Source organism: Macrotis lagotis, chromosome 6 (assembly GCF_037893015.1).
Source record: "Macrotis lagotis isolate mMagLag1 chromosome 6, bilby.v1.9.chrom.fasta, whole genome shotgun sequence".
Lineage (NCBI taxonomy): Eukaryota > Metazoa > Chordata > Mammalia > Peramelemorphia > Peramelidae > Macrotis > Macrotis lagotis.
In genome coordinates, this window is record NC_133663.1 from 125210602 (window position 1) to 125228727 (window position 18126).

Below are 18126 nucleotides of genomic sequence, written 5' to 3' on the forward strand. Positions count from 1 at the left end.
ATTCCCTTAGTTTCTATTTTATCCTCTGCTTCTAGGATCTCAAGGGCAAATTTGTTATATTATTTCTTGAAAAATGAAATGTAGGCTCTTTTCCTGGTCATGACGTTCAGGTAGCCCAATAATTTTTAGATCATCTTTCCTGAATCTGTTTTCAAAGTAGATCAGTTATTTTTCCAGTGAGATATTTCACATTTTCTTCTAATTTGGGGGGTTTTTTGGGTATAGTTTTATTTCTTCCTGATTTCTCACAAAGTCATCAGCTTCCATTTTTCATTTGAAGGAGTTATTTTCTTCAGAGAGCATTTTTCTCTCATTTTCCAGCTGGCCAATTCTGTTTTTAAAGGCATTCTTCTCCTCATTTGCCTTGTGGGCTGCCTTTTTTTCCATTTGGCCTAACTGGTTTTTAACATGTTATTTTCTTAAGTATTTTTTTTTGTATTTCTTTCACTAAGCTGCTGACTTTGTTTTCATGATTTATCTGCATTGCTCTCATTTCTCCCAATTTTTCCTTTACCTCCCTTAATTGCTTTTCAAAGTCTTTTTGGAGTTCATCCATAGCCTGAACCCATTTTCTATTTCTTTTGGAGGTTTTAGATACAGAAGCTTCGATTTTGTCATCAGCTGAGTGTGTATTTTCATCCTACATGGAACCACAGTAATTTTCTACTGTGTCAGATTCTTCTTTTTCTGTTGTTTTCTCATTTTCTCAGACTATGACTGATTTACCACACTTCCAAGGTTTTTTTTTTGGGGGGGGGGGGGGTTGGGGACAACGCACAGGGACTTTAATTCCTCCAAGCTCATATGAGAGGCTTTGACTGCTCTCTTGCCTGTGTTCAGTCCCTCCCCTCTGCCCTGGAGTTGTGAGGATGGTCCCTGCTCAGTTTCGGTGGTGTTGTAGGGGCCCAGACTGCAACCTAGATCTGAATGTGAGCATACAGCTAAGTCCTGCCCTAGGGAGAGCAGAGAAACCTCTGCAATCTCTCCCAGTCCCCTTACCTTCTATGGGCTGACTCCGGATTCGTCTGGGTAGTTCTGCTGACTCCTGCTTCCGATTCTCACTACGGGGCTGCTTTGAGGCTGGCGCTCTGCTCCACACTCACCCTGGTGTGACAAAGTTCTCTCACCACTCTTCCTAACTGTCCCCAATGATACCTGGACCAAGAGGCCTGGAAACTGCTCCCTCTGCCACAGACCCAGGCACCTGGCCCAGCTGTTTTGTGCTGTGCTGTGCTGTGCTGTACTGTGACTGCAGCTATGCTGAGGTTTTTTTCCAACCCCTTGTCCTAGTGGAACAGACCTTTCCTGCAGAACTTCTGAGTTGTCTTAAACTAGGAAATTGTATCACTCACTTTCTGTGGGTTCTGCCCCTCTAAATTTTGGCTAGAGTTATAATTTGATGGCCTTTGGAGCTTTTGGGGGAACAAGTTTCTGGAAATTCCTGCCTTCATGCTGCCATCTTGACTCCGCCCCCTAAATTATTAATTTTTTTAAGTTTTTCTTTTTGAAATATCGCATTTCAGAGCCGCTAGGTCACACAGTGGATAGGGCACAGGCCCTGGAGTCATCAGTACCTGAGTTCAAATCCTGCCTCAGACACTTAAAAATTACCTAGTTGTGTGGCCTTGGGCAAGCTATTTAACCCCATTTGCCTTGCAAAGTCCTAAAAAAGGAAAAAGAAAAATATTGCATCCCACAATCTCTTCTTCTTTATAGCTGCAATTACTACAGCTTGTGTGATGCTGATTATGGTTATATATTATCTTATAATAGTTATATTATATGGTCTGTCGGTGTTTGAACCCTTTGGCCACTAGGGGTATTTTTTCTTTGATTTCTTTCCCTCCCTCCCCACGCTAGATTTTTACTATAACATTACCAGAACTTTCAAGAAGTGACTTCATTGATTCTTATTTTCCCCCCTGACTTCTAGTTCTAATAGATATGAGCCTAGTTCTAATAGATATGAGCAGTGTGTTTGTGTGTGTGTGTGTGTGTGTGTGTGTGTGTGTGTGTGTGTTTGTGTGTGTGAGAGAGAGAGAGAGAGAGAGAGAGAGATTACTTTGGGGGATAACCTTGCATTTTTATCCAGTTTTTCTCTTTGTTCATAATTTCCAGGTTCTTAGATTGGTTATCTCTCCTTGATCTTTATGAGAGTTATTTTTTTCATAATAGATAACTCACATTTTCTTCTTTTTTTAAAAATCTTTTTATTTGTCCTATATTTCTTGTTGCCTCATGAAATTGTTATAATGTTTGGTTCATTTTGATTTTTAAGAGTCAGTTTTGGTGGCAGTTAGGTGGTACAGTGAATAGAGCACTGACCCCGGAGTCAGGAGGACCACTAACTGTGTGACCTTGGGCACATTGCCTTAAAAAATATAATAAAAAAAAATTTTTTTTTAAAGAGTCTATTTCTTAGGTGATGTTAACTACCTTCTGCTCTACACTAATAATTCTTCTAAGTCTTTTCTCCAAAGCTCTCATTTCATTTATGAGCTCTTGCTTCATATCTTCTAGATACTCTTGTGACCAAATTATTTCTAAAATTCTGCTCAAATTTATATTGGTTTCAGAGGTGGCTAGGTGGCGCAGTGGATAAAACACCAGCCCTGGAGTCAGGAATACCTGGGTTCAAATCTGGGCTCAGAAACTTAATAATTATCTAGCTGTGTGGCCTTGGGCAAGCCACTTAACCCCATTGCTAGCAAAAGCCTAAAAAAAAAATTGTATTGGTTTCACTCTTCTGGATTATTCTCAGTGTTGTGTGAATTCTATTTACTATTCTTTCTGGCCTCAATTCTTGGTTTGAGATTTGGTATCAGAGTCAGACTTTGTTCCTTCTGCACTCTAGGTAGAATGATCATTCTCTGAGTTAAAAAAAAAAAACATATATATATATATATATATATATATATATATATATATATATATATATATATATATCCATCCTCTTACCTCAAATTCAACATACTTTCCTCTATGTACACAGCATTCCTAATCATTAATATTTAGCATTATTAGCATCCTAAATATACACTTTAACATAATAATGAAAATAACTCACATGTATATTGCATCTTAAGTTTTACCAGACTACTAAAATTTAGGTTTATAAAAAATTCTAACATCAAATATAAAATAGAGTAGATCCTCTTTAAAGATTGATCAGAGGTTTATTATACCACTGTGACTTAGTTCCAACCAATTCAATGATGATTTAAAATTTTTGTTTTGTACTGAAGTATTAAATTGCTATAGAAGGAGTCATGACTGAAGTTTTGGAATTTTTTTTTTAACTGTAGAAATCTGAGAGAAGCAAGAGATAATGCCCTGGCTGAAAAAGAAAGAGCAGTCACTGCTGAAAAAGATGCTTTAGAAAAACATGATCAGCTTCTAGAACAGTAAGTATCTTGAAGATGGCTATTAGCTTTTTTTACTTTTTAAAACATTAATATTTTGTTAATGTACCCCTTATTTCATATAAACAAAACAGTGTGTTTTAAATCCCCTTAAAGGAATTTTGATGTTAAAAAAGAAGTAATCATCATTCATACTCTGCGCAAAGTATAAATGTTGGTAGTAGCAGGTCTAAGAAGTTATTCTGGTAAACCACAATAAATAAATATTGACTGATTGCTGTGTGGAAGGCAGTATGCTTTATATTAGAATCTTGTCATGAAATTAGATTTAGTGATTTGTAAAGTATTAGAATTTAACCTTTCTATCTAATTTTATTTGATATTTGAGCCACTTAAGACTACACATATATAGTAAATGCATTTTACATACATATTTTGTTAAACATGTTTACAAATTAGTAATTTTTGGCATGAGGAATTAGGATTAAGGGAAAGAGATGCATAAGAGATAATTTTTATAAAGTATTCATCAGATTCAGATGGGGTTTTTTTTCCCTTTTTGTATTTTGTTTTGTTTTTCTTCCTCTGGTTGGGGATAATATAGTACATAACCAGTTAAATACAGTTGTCCTAGCTCTCTGGGCTACTAAGAGATGCTGCTTCGATCAGGGTTGTTCATATCACAACGCTGTTGTTGATTGTTCTCTTGGTTCTACTCCCTTCCCCCAGCAACGGATCCTATAAGTTATTCCATGCTTCTCTAAGTCCAACCCTTTATGATTTCTTTTAGAACAATAATATTCCAAGCAATTGTTTTTTTGATACTTTGGGTTTCAAATTTTCTCCCTCCCCAACATAATTTTTAAGAGAAATTTTGAGAATTAGTTATTATTATTATTATTACTACAAAGGTGTGTTTAGTATAGCTTAATTAAAAACTAGACATTTCTAAATAAATCAAACAAATGTATCAGTGGTATACCAAAAATAGTTTATCCTTTTTTTTGTCCTTTAACATATAAATTTGAAATATTTGAAATAATAAATTATTTCTATTTCGACATCTCTACAACTTTCATTTAAATTGAATTACATTGATTTATGTTTGTTTCAGAATATTATTTATTTCTGGTTTAGTTTTAAAATCAGATTAATATTTGCTAAAGAGATCTTAAGAGAAAATCCAAGCATGACTAAGAAGGAAATATTTTGCAGGATTTCATATATACAAGCCTTCTCAGTGGCTAAGGGATGGGAGAGAACGAGGGAACTTGGATCTGAAAATAAAAGTAAAATTTTTTTTAAATCCACATTTTAAGTGAGTGTTCAGGCTCAGGCAGGATTTCAGTCTCAATAGTTCATTTTTCAAAACTTAGGAGAAGAGAATAGAAATTGTGACTTTGGCTCTCTTTTTTATTATACTAGTTTGTTTTTGAGCATTCTGTTATACAGAGTTTTCTTTTACTGACCCTTACATGACAGCAATACAGTGGTCATTGATATTTAAGATAATGAACCTGAAATGCCACAACTGCCCTGGGTGTATCTGCATTAGAAAAACTATAACTGACAGCAGTCAGCCTGCGCCATTCTTCTAGGTTCAACCTTCACTGACCAAGGAGCTCGGCCCGTCTTGTCTGCAGGGTCCGTGTGGCTTGACAAGACATGTTGCAAAGTGAAATTGACAACCCCACCAACAGACTGGATATGAATGGGGGGCTAGAGAGTGGAAAATCGAGGTGGCAGTACCCCCAGAGTGAGCGAGAAGCTTGAAAGAAGGGAGTATTTAGGAAAATACTGAGTTAAAACATCTACCAGTTATCTAGTTGTAGTCAGTTTGAGATAGGAAACAAGAAGTCAATTGACTGAATAAATGAATCTAAGAATGATCAACATAAAGATGATAAATGAATCTGTGGGAGTTTGATGAGGTCACCAAGTGAAAAGGGAGGGGGGAGGGGGGGAGAGAGAGGGGGGGGGGAGGGGGAGGGGGAGGGGGAGAGGGAGAGGGAGAGGGAGAGAGAGAGAGAGAAGAAAAGGGCCCAGTCTCCAGTTGCCACTGAGACTCAGTAGTACAAAGAGATTGTTGATCTACTTTGGTAAAGGCTTATTAGATTTCCTACTAAATCACAGGTCCTTTCTCTTCATCTCCATCTACCTCTACAAATATTTTCTAGAAGTAAAATATTGGTTATACACAGATCAACCTCTTTTCACCTGCAATTATCCACAACAGCTTTAAATACAAAAATAGATTGGGGGGGGGGTAAAGAATAAAACTGAGAAAAAAACTATTGAATATTTGTTGACCCTTAAGAAAGGGAAAAGGTACATTGCTTATTTTTGCATTTTAATAAATCTCTGTGTATTGTTTTCACTATTTTCTCTAAGAAGATCTTGCATTGGTTAAAATTGATCCAAAATTTTTTGATTCAAATATTGGTTTTTATAGAAGATAGCTACATTTTCTTAAAAACACCAAAAATATTCAGTTCATTAAGATTTGATTTGGACAGTTTTCTAAAGGCCTCACCCTGATACATGGTAATATTAGGGTTTATGTCTATTACATATGTAAGAATGTATTATTATTTCTATATCATCTGTGATTAAAACAGAAAAAAATATTTTGTGCTTTTAGTGAGTTGAGTTATATCATGATAATTTCTAAACATCAGCTTCTTTTGCTGTCACAGCCAAATAGGCTTCAGGTGTTTAAAAATATTTAGCATACTAATTGCCCTAAATTTGTCTTTGAAAAATACATTTATCTTAAACCACTGTGTAGGTCATTGGTAAATCTTAAATAATAGTAAATGAGAGAGACTATTGCTCTTTATATAGTACCTATTTCTTAAGCAAATTGTTTCTTTTATGTTTTATGTGGGTTCTCTAATCCTCACAACTTCTCTGCATTTAAAGGAAAGGAAACTGGGGGGTGGTGTCAGAGAAAAGTAATTTTTCCAGGTTATTCACTGAGTCAGTTCAGCTGCTTGGCTTAGAAAAGTTGTAGTTCTATGATTTATTCCTGTAGCAAGCCACTTTGGACTAACCTATAAGTTTCTGAGTTTTTAATATTTTTTACTCTCTATTTGCCATTTATCTAGCACTGAATTAATATTGAGCTTATAGAAGTCATTGACCAAGGTTTGGGGGGGAGGGAGGGTTCTTTTTCAAAGAGAAGAATTAATGCAAAAAAAGATTTTGAGATCTGTACATTTAATTGGCACCCCATGTTTCTGTGTTGCCACAGCAGTGCTTCCTCATCAACCACACATTGCTCAATTGAGTTCTTCCTAGCTTCTGTCTTTGCATTAGTCCTAATTTCCCCAGTTCCTTCTGGCAGTTCTATTTTTTTCCTAATTGCTCTTGATAGCTTTTGGACAGATGTCTGGAGCTTTTTTAATTTAAAGTGCTCAATCCAAGTACTTTCTGAGCTCTGAATTTCATTCACAAAAAGGACACAAGTGGATCTAAAGTTGATCTTTTAGGTGTTTGGTCACATGTTTTTACTATACAAATGATCTGATTTATGGCTTCATATGACTCCCTGTTCTCTGCTTTGATTTGCTGGATAAATATGACCCTTTATTTCTGGAACATGAGTCCAATTTTACTTCCTTATCAAAAAAAATTAATTTAAAAATTTGTTTTGGGGAGTTTTGTTGACCCACAGGTTTCTCTCATTTTGAAAGCTTAAAACTGAAGGTGGATTTCTCTCTCATCACATTCAATTTGGATCAGTGTATACCAAGAAACAAAGTAAAGACGGACAAATTACCTTCTGTGGGGGGTGGGGGGAGGGAAGTAAGATCAGGGGAAAAATTGTAAAATTCAAAATAAATAAAATCTTTATAAAACTTAAGGTAAACAAAACCTCTAGAGAGTTCTTCCTCCTTCCCCCAACACCCTAGCAGGGGAATGAGTAGAAGGGAAAGTAAGTGGGTTATATCAACTCATTTTCTCCTGATCAGTTCCACACACCCCCCCCCAGAAAAGCAGAGAAGGGTGTTTTAGTGTTTTACCTTTCTCACTAACTAGCACTTAATCATCAGTGCAGAAGTTCTCCAAACCTCAGACCACACTCAAAATGTCTCTTATGCCACTCCACCCCCAGTTATTGTTCCACTCAGACTGACTGGAGCTCTGGCAGCCTCATAATCTATGACTTCCTTCCCACAAGATCCCTTAACAACATGGCAGACTGAGTGCGGAAACTAAAGGCAGTCCCTTCTTCTCTCTTTGAACAAAGTCATGTTTATAAAATTATTAAAATTGATATTGCATTGAGTGGCATTGCTTTTAACGAAAAGGCTGTCCGGTATTTTCATGCAAGAATTTCCTAGATTGTTACCTACCCTTTGACCTAGCAGTGCCACTACTGGGTCTATATTACAGAAGAGATGAAAAACAGGAAAGAAAAGGGCCTATATGTTTTAAGATTATTTATAACAACTCTTTTCTGGTGACAAGGAACTGGAAATTGTGGGGATGTCCATTAATTAGGGAATGACTGAACAAATTGTGGTATGTGATTAAAATGAAATACTTTGCTGTTTTAAGAAATGATGAACAGGATGCTCAGTAAAAAACATGTGAGCAGATGCAATGGGAAATATACTATATACAAAGTAACAGCAATATTGTAGGATGATCATCTGTGAATGATTTAGTGTTTCTGAGCAATGCTGTGACCCAAAAGAATGTTGAAGGACTTATGATAAAGAATACTATTCATCCTAAAGACAGGGTTCATGTTGTCTGAATATAGATTGATACATACTTTTTTTTCTTTTTATTGTATTTTTCTTGAGGTTTCTCTTTTTTTTTTAGGGGGAGTATGTTTACTTTTACAACATCACTATTGTGGTAATATTTTTCAGGGTTACACATTTTTTAACCTATATCAAATAACTTTTGCTTTCTCAATGAGTAGTGGGTGGGAGGAAGGGAAGAGAATTCAGAACTCAAGGTTTTAAAAGGAATGTTGAAACTTGTTTTTGCATGTAACTGGGGGAAAATAAAATTAAAAAAAAAAGAATTTCCTAGGTAAGGAACTTAAGTCAGTCATGGCATGAACTTTACTGAAGCAGGAAAATCTAAGAACATCAAAGTATTTGGAGATGGTAAGGACTTTATAGATGTCCTATTAAAAATACATGTAAAGTATTTGCATTGATAATTCTCAAGATTAATTTATAAACTACCCTATGAAATAGGTAGTACAAATGCAGGTACTACTGAGAGGTCTTCCGCAATTGTCCTAGTTTTTAATTCTCTCCTACCCTTCCACTCTATGCATTTGTCTCTTATATGTTTTATGATTGCATATATGTGTGCATGATATAGCTTTGCTTCCTTAACCATATCTTCAACAGAACCATAAAGTCCTTTAGGGCAGAGAATATTTTGTTTTTGTCTTTGTATCATCAGGGCTTTCATTGTGCCTGGCATTTAAAAACTTCTTATCGATCAAAATTGAACTAAATCAAAATCATCATGAGATGAACTGCTACATGTAAGAATTAATCATGATAGTTATTTTATTATCACTTTCAAACGTTTTTATATTTCCTCCCATATTTTATCCTCACAATATTTCATTGAGAAAATCCTGATCTTGTTCTTGAGGAAGCTAAAATTTAAATGACTTATCCAGTCACATAGCTAACAAATAATAGAGAAATTGAATTTAAATCTAAGTTCCTTTACTTGTAACTTAGTTCTCAATTCAGGGTGATTGTTTTATAACCTCAAGGATATGAGAGACTATGTCTCATACTTTACCATGATATATAAGGCTTTACATAAAGAAATCAAGTAATCTAGACAGCAGAACAATTGTCCATAGCTATGTATATCATTATGTTCTTTATAGTAAGTTAATGTAGCTAATAGGATCAAAATTATTCATTCATTGTGCCCATATGAAGTATGATCTAGTAGTTTTCTCTTGCATGGATACAGACTGGTCCTTATTTCAGCTTTCAATATAACAAATGTGTAATATTTGTTTACAGAAAAGACCAGGGAGAAAGGAAACAGATCAATACAAATCCAAAGTCACAATGGGGTGGGGGGGGGTGACTGGGTGGTGGGAGTGCTATTTAAGCTGCTCACCATTTTCATAAATGGAATTTTTTGAGTGCAAAAGAAAGGCCATTATGTATATATAGATAGATAGGTTTCAAGATGATATCTTAGACACAGAGTCATAAGTGATATTTTCAATCCATGTACTTTAAACATAATGTTTAACAAATTATGGATATCTAATGAACAAGCAACCTTCTTTTTAGTTGTCTGATTTGTTGCTTTAGAGGGAAATTTTTCATTGATTTAAATTTGGTAATTATACCCATATCCTATAAAAAGATACATATAAAATATTTGCAGTGGCAGCTGCCTAAATCAACTCATAAAACTTCAGTTAAAAGTAAGATATTTTCCATGATTATTTTAAAATATGATGTTTACTGGAAGGGAATTCCAATGAATTACCACAGATGAAGTGTGAGTATATTTCTCCCACTTGTAAATGAGTTCTTATTTCCTCTAGTGTATATTCTGGTCCACAATGAGTCATTTTCAACATGTTTCAGTTTAACTCCTAAAACATTTTTAAACTTGGCAAGCATATTTAGATGAATGTTACTTCCAGTTTTAGAGACTGCTTCTAAATTATGCTTCAGTAACCATAAAAAGTCCTTTCAGAAAGAAAGAAACAGAGGGTTGATTGGCAGTGTTTTTGATATGCAGAAAATGGTTGCTTTTCAGTAAAAATGGAATAATTAAAATTTTAGAGTAGATTTCAGCTTCTACAAATGTTTCTTAAATAATAATTATGAGGGAGAGTTGAGAGAATTTTAGACTAAAAGAATTATGGTCCCCAGATTTAAGAGCAATGCCTTGTTTTTCTTGTATCCTGACATGGTGCTTTTCAAACACTCAACTTCATGGACGTTTTTCCCACTAAAAATACAGTTGGGGTGGGAGGGAGAAGCAACGAGAGTTACAGAGGATCATCTGAAAGGTGATGTGACAGCACATACAAGAGAAGAGAGAATGATACTTATTGAGACAGAGAACCAGATCTGCTGACCATTTCTCCTCATGAGTATGCATAAGCGTAATAATTGCAACACTGTATAATGCAAAACATGTAATTTTTGTCAGATACTTAGTTAAAGAATAATTTTTAAAAATCGTATCTGGCTATTCAGATCATATACTGTACATTTAAATTCAGATCCATTCATAGGAATTACATTATTTAATTGTTCACACTGATTTTCCAATGCTATATAAACTTCTCTTTGGGAGTAAATGAAGTCCATTTTCAAGTTATCTTAATTCTTTTAGGCTAAGTTGTCACTTAGTAAACTACTATATAGCACACAAAGTGAAATCTTAATGGTCCCAAACTAATGATTATCAATATTTTTGAATTGTGATAATGCTTTACATTATTTGATGTAATGTAAAATATTTGATTTTGTAATTCCTATCCAGAAACCCCTCTAAACTATATGTACCATATATTATATGGTATATATATTAACTTAAAATTATATATTGTTGAGAAGAATATTGCTGCAAATATTTTACCAACACCCTTTGAAATCACTAGAGGCAAAAGTGTCACAAAACCAAACTGGAATATACTGGCTCAATTATGGAAATAAACAATTTCCCCTTGCACTTTATATGAGCTTAACTATACAATTATTGATATTAAAGCTATTTTCTTTAATGTTTCCATATATAGCGTTCTTTTCTTGTGACCATTAATGTTATGACCTTTTCCATAGTAGCCAATAACTAATCTTGTCTAAGTTTTCTGGTTTCTTTTATTGACTTATTAAATATGAGATCCCCACAGTGCCAACCTTAGTTTTTAGATATTCATTACTAGATTAGAAGATACTTATGATAAGAACTGAGAGAAATTTTTTTGTCAAAGGGAAATACTCGTAGTTGTATTCTTGATTTTGCAGAGTTTATGGTTTTTAATTTTATATTTGGCAACATTTACATGATTAGATACTGCCATTGGAGATAGAATAGAAGCGATATATTTTCAATCATGGTGCACAAACAACTTTTTAAAATTAAAAAAATTAGTTTTTGTTGATGTGAACTTGACAGCAGGAAACATGAGCATTTCCCCATACAAAAAAAAAGAGTGTCCATGAAACAAAGAATTTCCATTATGAACAGCTTGGAATTTTCTAAAGTACATGATACATTCAGCACTCTACTTCCAAAGCTGTCACACTTTTCTGTTTTCCAAGGAACCTCCTTGTTTCCTTGCCTCATCAACTCATATTCTTTCACTTTTGTGTTCCTCTCACTCATGTACCTCTTGCCTCCCCAGTTTTTCATTCTCCCCCCAATTTTTAAATCTTTATGACCAATAAGCATAGTCAAGGAAGGAATCAAGAATTTATTAAATGCTTATTATGCCCAGGCACTTTGTTTAGTGCTCTACAAATATTATCTCATGTAATCCTCACAACAAAGATAGGTATTATTTTATCAACTTTAAAGTTGAGGAAGCTGTGACAGAGGTTAAGAGATTTGTCCACAGGGCTGATAAGTATTTGAAGCTGAATTTGAACTCCTGGCTCCTGGGCCAGTGCTCTGTGCACCAGGCTACATACCTGGTTTTGTCAAGCAAAACAAATCCATGTTGGAGTAAGGAGAGAAAACAGTCTTTTGATGATGGAGAGGGGAGGGGATTCTTAATCTTAAAAAAAGAAATAGATTTGAGAAAAATAAGCAGTAACATTAAGCAAAATAAAAGTAATATTCTTTGCACTTTTTTTATTTTTGCAAGGCAATGAGATTAAGTGACTTGCCCAAGGTTACACAACTAAGCAAGTATTAAGTGACTGAATCCATAATTGAACTCAGCTCCTCCTGACTCTAGGACCAGTGCTCTATCCATTGAACCACCTAGCTGCCCCTGCACATTCTAAAAATGTTAGAAATGGAAAATGCCCCCAAAGATCATATCTCTTCCCTTAATTATTTTGTTTACTCAGAACCCCTACTGTCAAATGTTTTTATAGAATCTTGGGTTTGAAAAGGAATTCAGAAAATATGTATCAGAGCATGATTCCCTCTAGATAATATCTGTAGCAAATGATCATCTAGCTATGCTTAAACATCTCAAATTCCAGGGAATTCAGACCATTCTATTTTTCATATACTATTAATTATTAGAATTTTTGTTTCTTATTTTGAGCACAAATACACCTTCCTCTAATATCTCAGCCTTGTTCACTAGAACCAAATGGAATTAGTTGAATCCCTTATGCACAAGGCAATCTTTCAGATATTTTAAGTTAAAATGTTCATATTTCTTGTATATTTGTAAGAAATCATTTAGTTGATCCAAAAAAAGATGGATAATCCTTTAAGATTATTGACTCTTGAACATGTTGCTCCTGGTAAGAAGTAGAGTGACTTTCACTTAGTTCACCAAAAGTGAAAAAAGTTGCTATATCTACCAAAAATAAGGTTTTCTTGCCTTCCCTTTGATTTAAAATTACATTTACATATCTGCCAATAGCACTGAAATATATTTCAATTTGAATTATTGTGGTACAAATTCAGAATTTTCACTGGGGTCATTTTTCATAGATATATGAAAAATACAATATAAGAGTTGTTTCCATGCTTAAAATTCTTTACACTTCATAAAAATCTTAGAAATGGAAAAAGCCTAGAGATTATTTCCTTCTATTGAGTCATAGAATTTTAGAGCTGGAAAGAACCTTACAAGTCATCCAGTATCTCTATTTTACAAATGAGGAGATGAGCGAGGTCCTGAATACTAAATAATATATATTCAAAATCACACAACTAATGAATGGTAAAGTGTGTTCTAAAATCCACATCTTTTGATTACTAATCCAGTGCTCTTTCTATTATAACATACCCCAAGCAAAAATGTACTAGAGTCATCCAAGACAAATAGTCTGTCCATGCTTTTACCTGTGAAGAAATTTGCTTACCTTTAAATGTTAAAGAGATGTTGGTATTGAAATATTTTAAAAAGAAATTTACTGGAAAATCAAGGTATGTATGTTCAGTAGCCTGTCAGTTATGAGAATGGAATGTTCTCTATGTTAGTGCCACAAAACATGTCTATTCTTATTCATCTGTTCTCTTTTTCCATTGGTTAAACCAGTGTGCATTTGATCCAGAAATAAGTCAACAGATGTTTAAATGAGAAATGTGTGTTATGAAACTAAATCATCTGTATGTAGTAAACATAGATTTTCTGAACCCTAAGTAATAGGTTGTACTTGCAAAATGTTGGTTTGAGACTCTAACTAAACCACTAATCATTAATCTGTAAAATTGATTTAAAAGCTCAGCATTTTAAAGAGAAAAATCTAATTGGTTAACATTTTTATGTCACTATCCAGAGTGTACTTTCAAATATAGCCTTTGTGCCTCTTGAGATCAAACTCTGCCCTAACTTTTATCAGTGGTTTTCTTAAATATTAAACATTCCCACCTCTTGCCTCTCCATACTCAAGATATCTATATGTTCTGGTGGTTTCTCTTTTGTTTTCAGAATCAGAATTTTCAACTTCATAATTTAAACCATGCTATACTTTTACATTATAATATTATTAGAGTTCAGCTGAAGGGTATCACTCTTTCACCAGTTGTTTTTGAAAATAATTTCAAGGAGCATTAAGAAGAAGGTTTTTATAGGATTGTTTTAATTTTTTTAGGTAGAAATGACTTTAGCCAGTATCTAATTCCCTTTTTTACAGATAAGAAAACTGAGACCCAGAAAAGAAGTAATTTACCAAAGCTCAGGGATTCAAATCTTCTGAAATCTTCTGTTCTAAATGCAATGCTCTTTTCTTTTACATGGCCTTTCCTTTCATGAGCTTTATATAGAAAAATTTATTATCAAAATACTCTCGGACTCATTTTGATAAAAGGAAACTAGAAAACATATCTCTTTGGATGCAAGGAGATGGACCTACTTATGACATTGAATTGCTACTTCTGTACATGAAAGATCAAGATATGTGATGGAACAGGTAACTAGATCAAATAGCCTTCAACCCCACCCAGTACTCACTATCCCCACCCCTCTGATGAACCATGTACCTTTTCTTGGCCTTGCCTTTCTACATGACTGCCTAAAGGAAACCTGGATCTCTAGGGTTGTTTGGTAATTATTAGATAAATTTGACTGCCTGGCTTACAGACTGGCTTTCAGAAAAGAAAACTTGGAAACTATGTTCAGTAGTCAAGTTGAGGACTCTAAGCTACGTAAGGTCTGGTTGAGAGGACCAAGACCACCACCAGGAGGAAGCATTTAGGAGAGACTTAGCTCTGACCTCATGGTCAGAAGAAGATAAAGCATGCACATAGATAGCTATCATATCTGAAAATATCCCACAATAACTGGATATCTGTTATATATTACCTTTTATGTATATGTTTCCCTGTTGTACCTAAGCTCCTTAAGGGCAGGAACTTTTCTTCTTCTTTTGCATCATCAATTATTTCAAAAGATACTGTTTTGTGGTGGCAAAGAATTGGAAATTAAGTGAATGTCCTTCAATTGGGGAATGGCTTAGCAAACTGTGGTATACATATATACGTGTGTGTGTGTGTGTGTGTGTGTGTGTGTGTGTGTGTGTGTGTGTGTGATGGAATACTATTGTTCTATTAGAAACCAAGAGGGATGGGAATTCAGGGAAGCCTGGAAGGATTTGCATGAACTGATGCTGAGTGAGATGAGCAGAATCAGAAGAACATTGTACACCCTAACAGCAACATCAAGGTGATGATCAACCTTAATGGACTTTCTTGTTCTATCAGTGCAACAATCAGGCACAATTTTGGGCTATCTGCAGTGGAGAATACCATCTGTATCCAGAGAAACAATTGTAGAGTTTGAACAGAAGACCAAAGACCTTTAATTTAAAAAAAAAACAACCAAACATTATCTTATTATGTAATTTTGCTATTATATTTTATTTTTCTTCCTTCAGGATATGATTTCTCTCTTATCACATTCAACTTAGATCAATGCATACCATGGAAACAATGTGAAGACTAACAGACTGCCTTCTGGGGGGGGCAAGATTAGAGGAAAATTGTAAAATTCAAAATAAGTAAAATCTTTCTTTAAAAAAAGATACTGCTTTGTAAAAATCTTAAGTTAAAGATTGTTGTGGAATTGAGGATGATCAAGAAATTCATCAAGATTGCATTTGAATTGGGCTTGAAAAGATAAATGACCATGGAGATTGGGAGGAATATTAGAATATCACAACAGGAAAATCAGAAGCCAGAGAGAGAAGTGCATTTTTAGATGGAAAAGTAGTTTAGGTAGTAGTCTTCTGTTCTAGATGCCAGGCAGAATTGCAATCACATCACCCCAGATAACTGTTTGGAAATGGTTTATTCTGTCTGGTTATCCTCTAGAGGATTGAATCCCTGTAACTGTTTTTGGTTTAGTTCTCTCTACCTAGCTTCCTACCATGCTTAACTGAAGTTTAAGGTTCCTTGTCATTCAATTCCATATATGGAGTTTTGTTTGTTCTGTTTCTTCATAATTTTAAATAAATGTACTGCTGAAAAAAACCGTGAAACATAATTATGCCTCTTGAGAAAAATATTGAGATAGGAGGAATATTCATACCATCATATTTTTTCTTTTATGTAAGGAAGTAGAATATATTTAGAGTTGAAAGGACCTTAAGTATCTTTATGAGGTTACTTTTTCTATAGTTGAATAGGGAGGGGAAAAAACCCAAATCTTGTACTTAAGAACTTGTGTTCAGGTTGAGATTTGTTGAATTTAAAGTGTGACCTGGATATTCAGACACATGCAGTCCAGCAGGCAGATGAAGGTGTAGGGCTGAAACTGACAAGAAAAATTAGGAAACATTATAGAGACATGGAAGGGAAGTTAGATATATAGAAATGAAAATTATTGGTTTGTTGAATATTATTGAGAGAAAAGAATACAGAATAGAGAGCAAGAGGAAAGAAGAGAAGGCAGAAAAGTACATTTACATTTAGGTTCCAGAAGAAAGACAAGGATCCAGCAAAAGAGACTAAGAGAAATCTGTGATACTATGGATGTGTTAAGAAAAGTGAATATTGTCAGGAATCTTTTTTTTCTGAGACATTAACATAAAAAGTCGATTCTAGGGCATTGCTAGCAAGAAAAATGTTTCATGTCTTACTTGTTTTGTTTTGTTTTATGTATTCATTTCGTGAGTTATGTCATGGATACTATATTAGGAAAATTGCATATTGTCAAGATTAATGTTTTGTTATGAAGAGTTATATGTAGAAAATACATTTTCACATTTTTTAGAGAAAAATTACAGTTTGGGGTGATCGTGGAAACCTAATCTCTTTCCCATAGGTTCAATGTATCAACATTAACTTTTTCTTTACCTTTGTACCAAAACATTACCCCCATTAAAGGTGAGGATTGACTGTATTTCTACTACTACCCTAATTTAGCCTACCCTCCTCCTTTTGGCAGCAGCAGCAAAACTGGGTAGAATGATGGGTAAAAAGCTGATTTTCCCTTAATTCATGGACCTTCAGGCATGTCAGACTTTTTCCCTAAATCTCATCACACTCAATGGATTAGGGGTTAGTTGCCTTGAAAGAGAATGGACAGAGGGAGAAACAGCTGGAGACAGTATAGCTTTTGAGATTGTTTTCCCCCACACACTTTAAAATCATGAAAAGAATGGAAAAGTAAAGCAAGGAATAAAGTAGATTGGGAAATTATAGAAAGTATAGACTGAGGTATCTACAAATTATTTAGCAAAAACTTTATATTTACCATTTGAATTTTCTATTCCTATTATTATTATTGAATCACATTTAAGAGTTGAAAGGTTCATTAGAGGTAATCTAATCTAACATCCTCATTTTACAAGTAAAGAACCCCAAAACGTTGTATCATGTTGGAGATAACAGGATTTTAATCATATGACACAAAATAAAAACTTTTTCCACCTCACTATACTGCCCAAAGTTAGACAGAATAAGGGATTTAAAGGAAAGTCCTCTGACTTCAAATTCAGTGTACTTTTCACTGAGCTGCAATGCATCCTTTCAGCGTTATTAAATGTTTTTTAATTAATTGATTTACTTATTTTTTATGTTCTTTTTTAAAATTTTGAGTTCCAAATTCTCTCCTTCCTTACACCTCCTGCTTTTTGAGAAGGCAGGCAAAATCACCACTAAGTCCATATGTATTGACATGTGATTTCACCTTTGAAAATAGTCAAGGAGTTGTTTAGATGGCAGAATCATGATATAGTTTAACATAATGCCTAAGCAGTATGAAACTAAATAATCTTTTCCCATATGGATTGAGAAAGTGCTTTACAAAGACACTATTGGTGTTTCAAATATAATGAAAGAAAACCAAGAGATAGAGAGGAGCACCTAATCATTCAACTCACTTTCAAGCATATTTTTATACTTTTTTCCTCTGTGGTATAATTTTAATTTTGAAATGCTCTGGATTTTACTACACTTTTGTGGGCAATCCTGATTGATGCTCTAAAATAGTAGATTTATTTTATCTTAATTTTGTCTTATTATATTACTTTGTTAAAATCTGATATCACACTTAATTACTCCTCTCTGTATCTTTAGTGTTTATGCCTTTTAAATGTTTGAGGAGTGTTGTCATGTCTCCTTTAACAACCTTAGTCATCATTTACCCAAACTCTACATATTT

The 18126-nt window shown here is 34.2% G+C and overlaps 1 protein-coding gene across 5 annotated transcripts in view; it reads left to right on the forward strand.

Annotated features, from left to right (window-relative positions):
- The window catches only part of PIBF1 (progesterone immunomodulatory binding factor 1), a 317017-nt gene that overhangs the window by 74211 nt on the left and 224680 nt on the right, over window positions 1-18126 (forward strand). For all 5 annotated transcript variants that reach the window (XM_074191801.1, XM_074191800.1, XM_074191798.1 and 2 more), the window contains exon 10: window positions 3306-3404. In XM_074191801.1, coding sequence (XP_074047902.1) covers window positions 3306-3404 — 99 coding nt within the window. The remainder of the gene's footprint in view (window positions 1-3305; window positions 3405-18126) is intronic.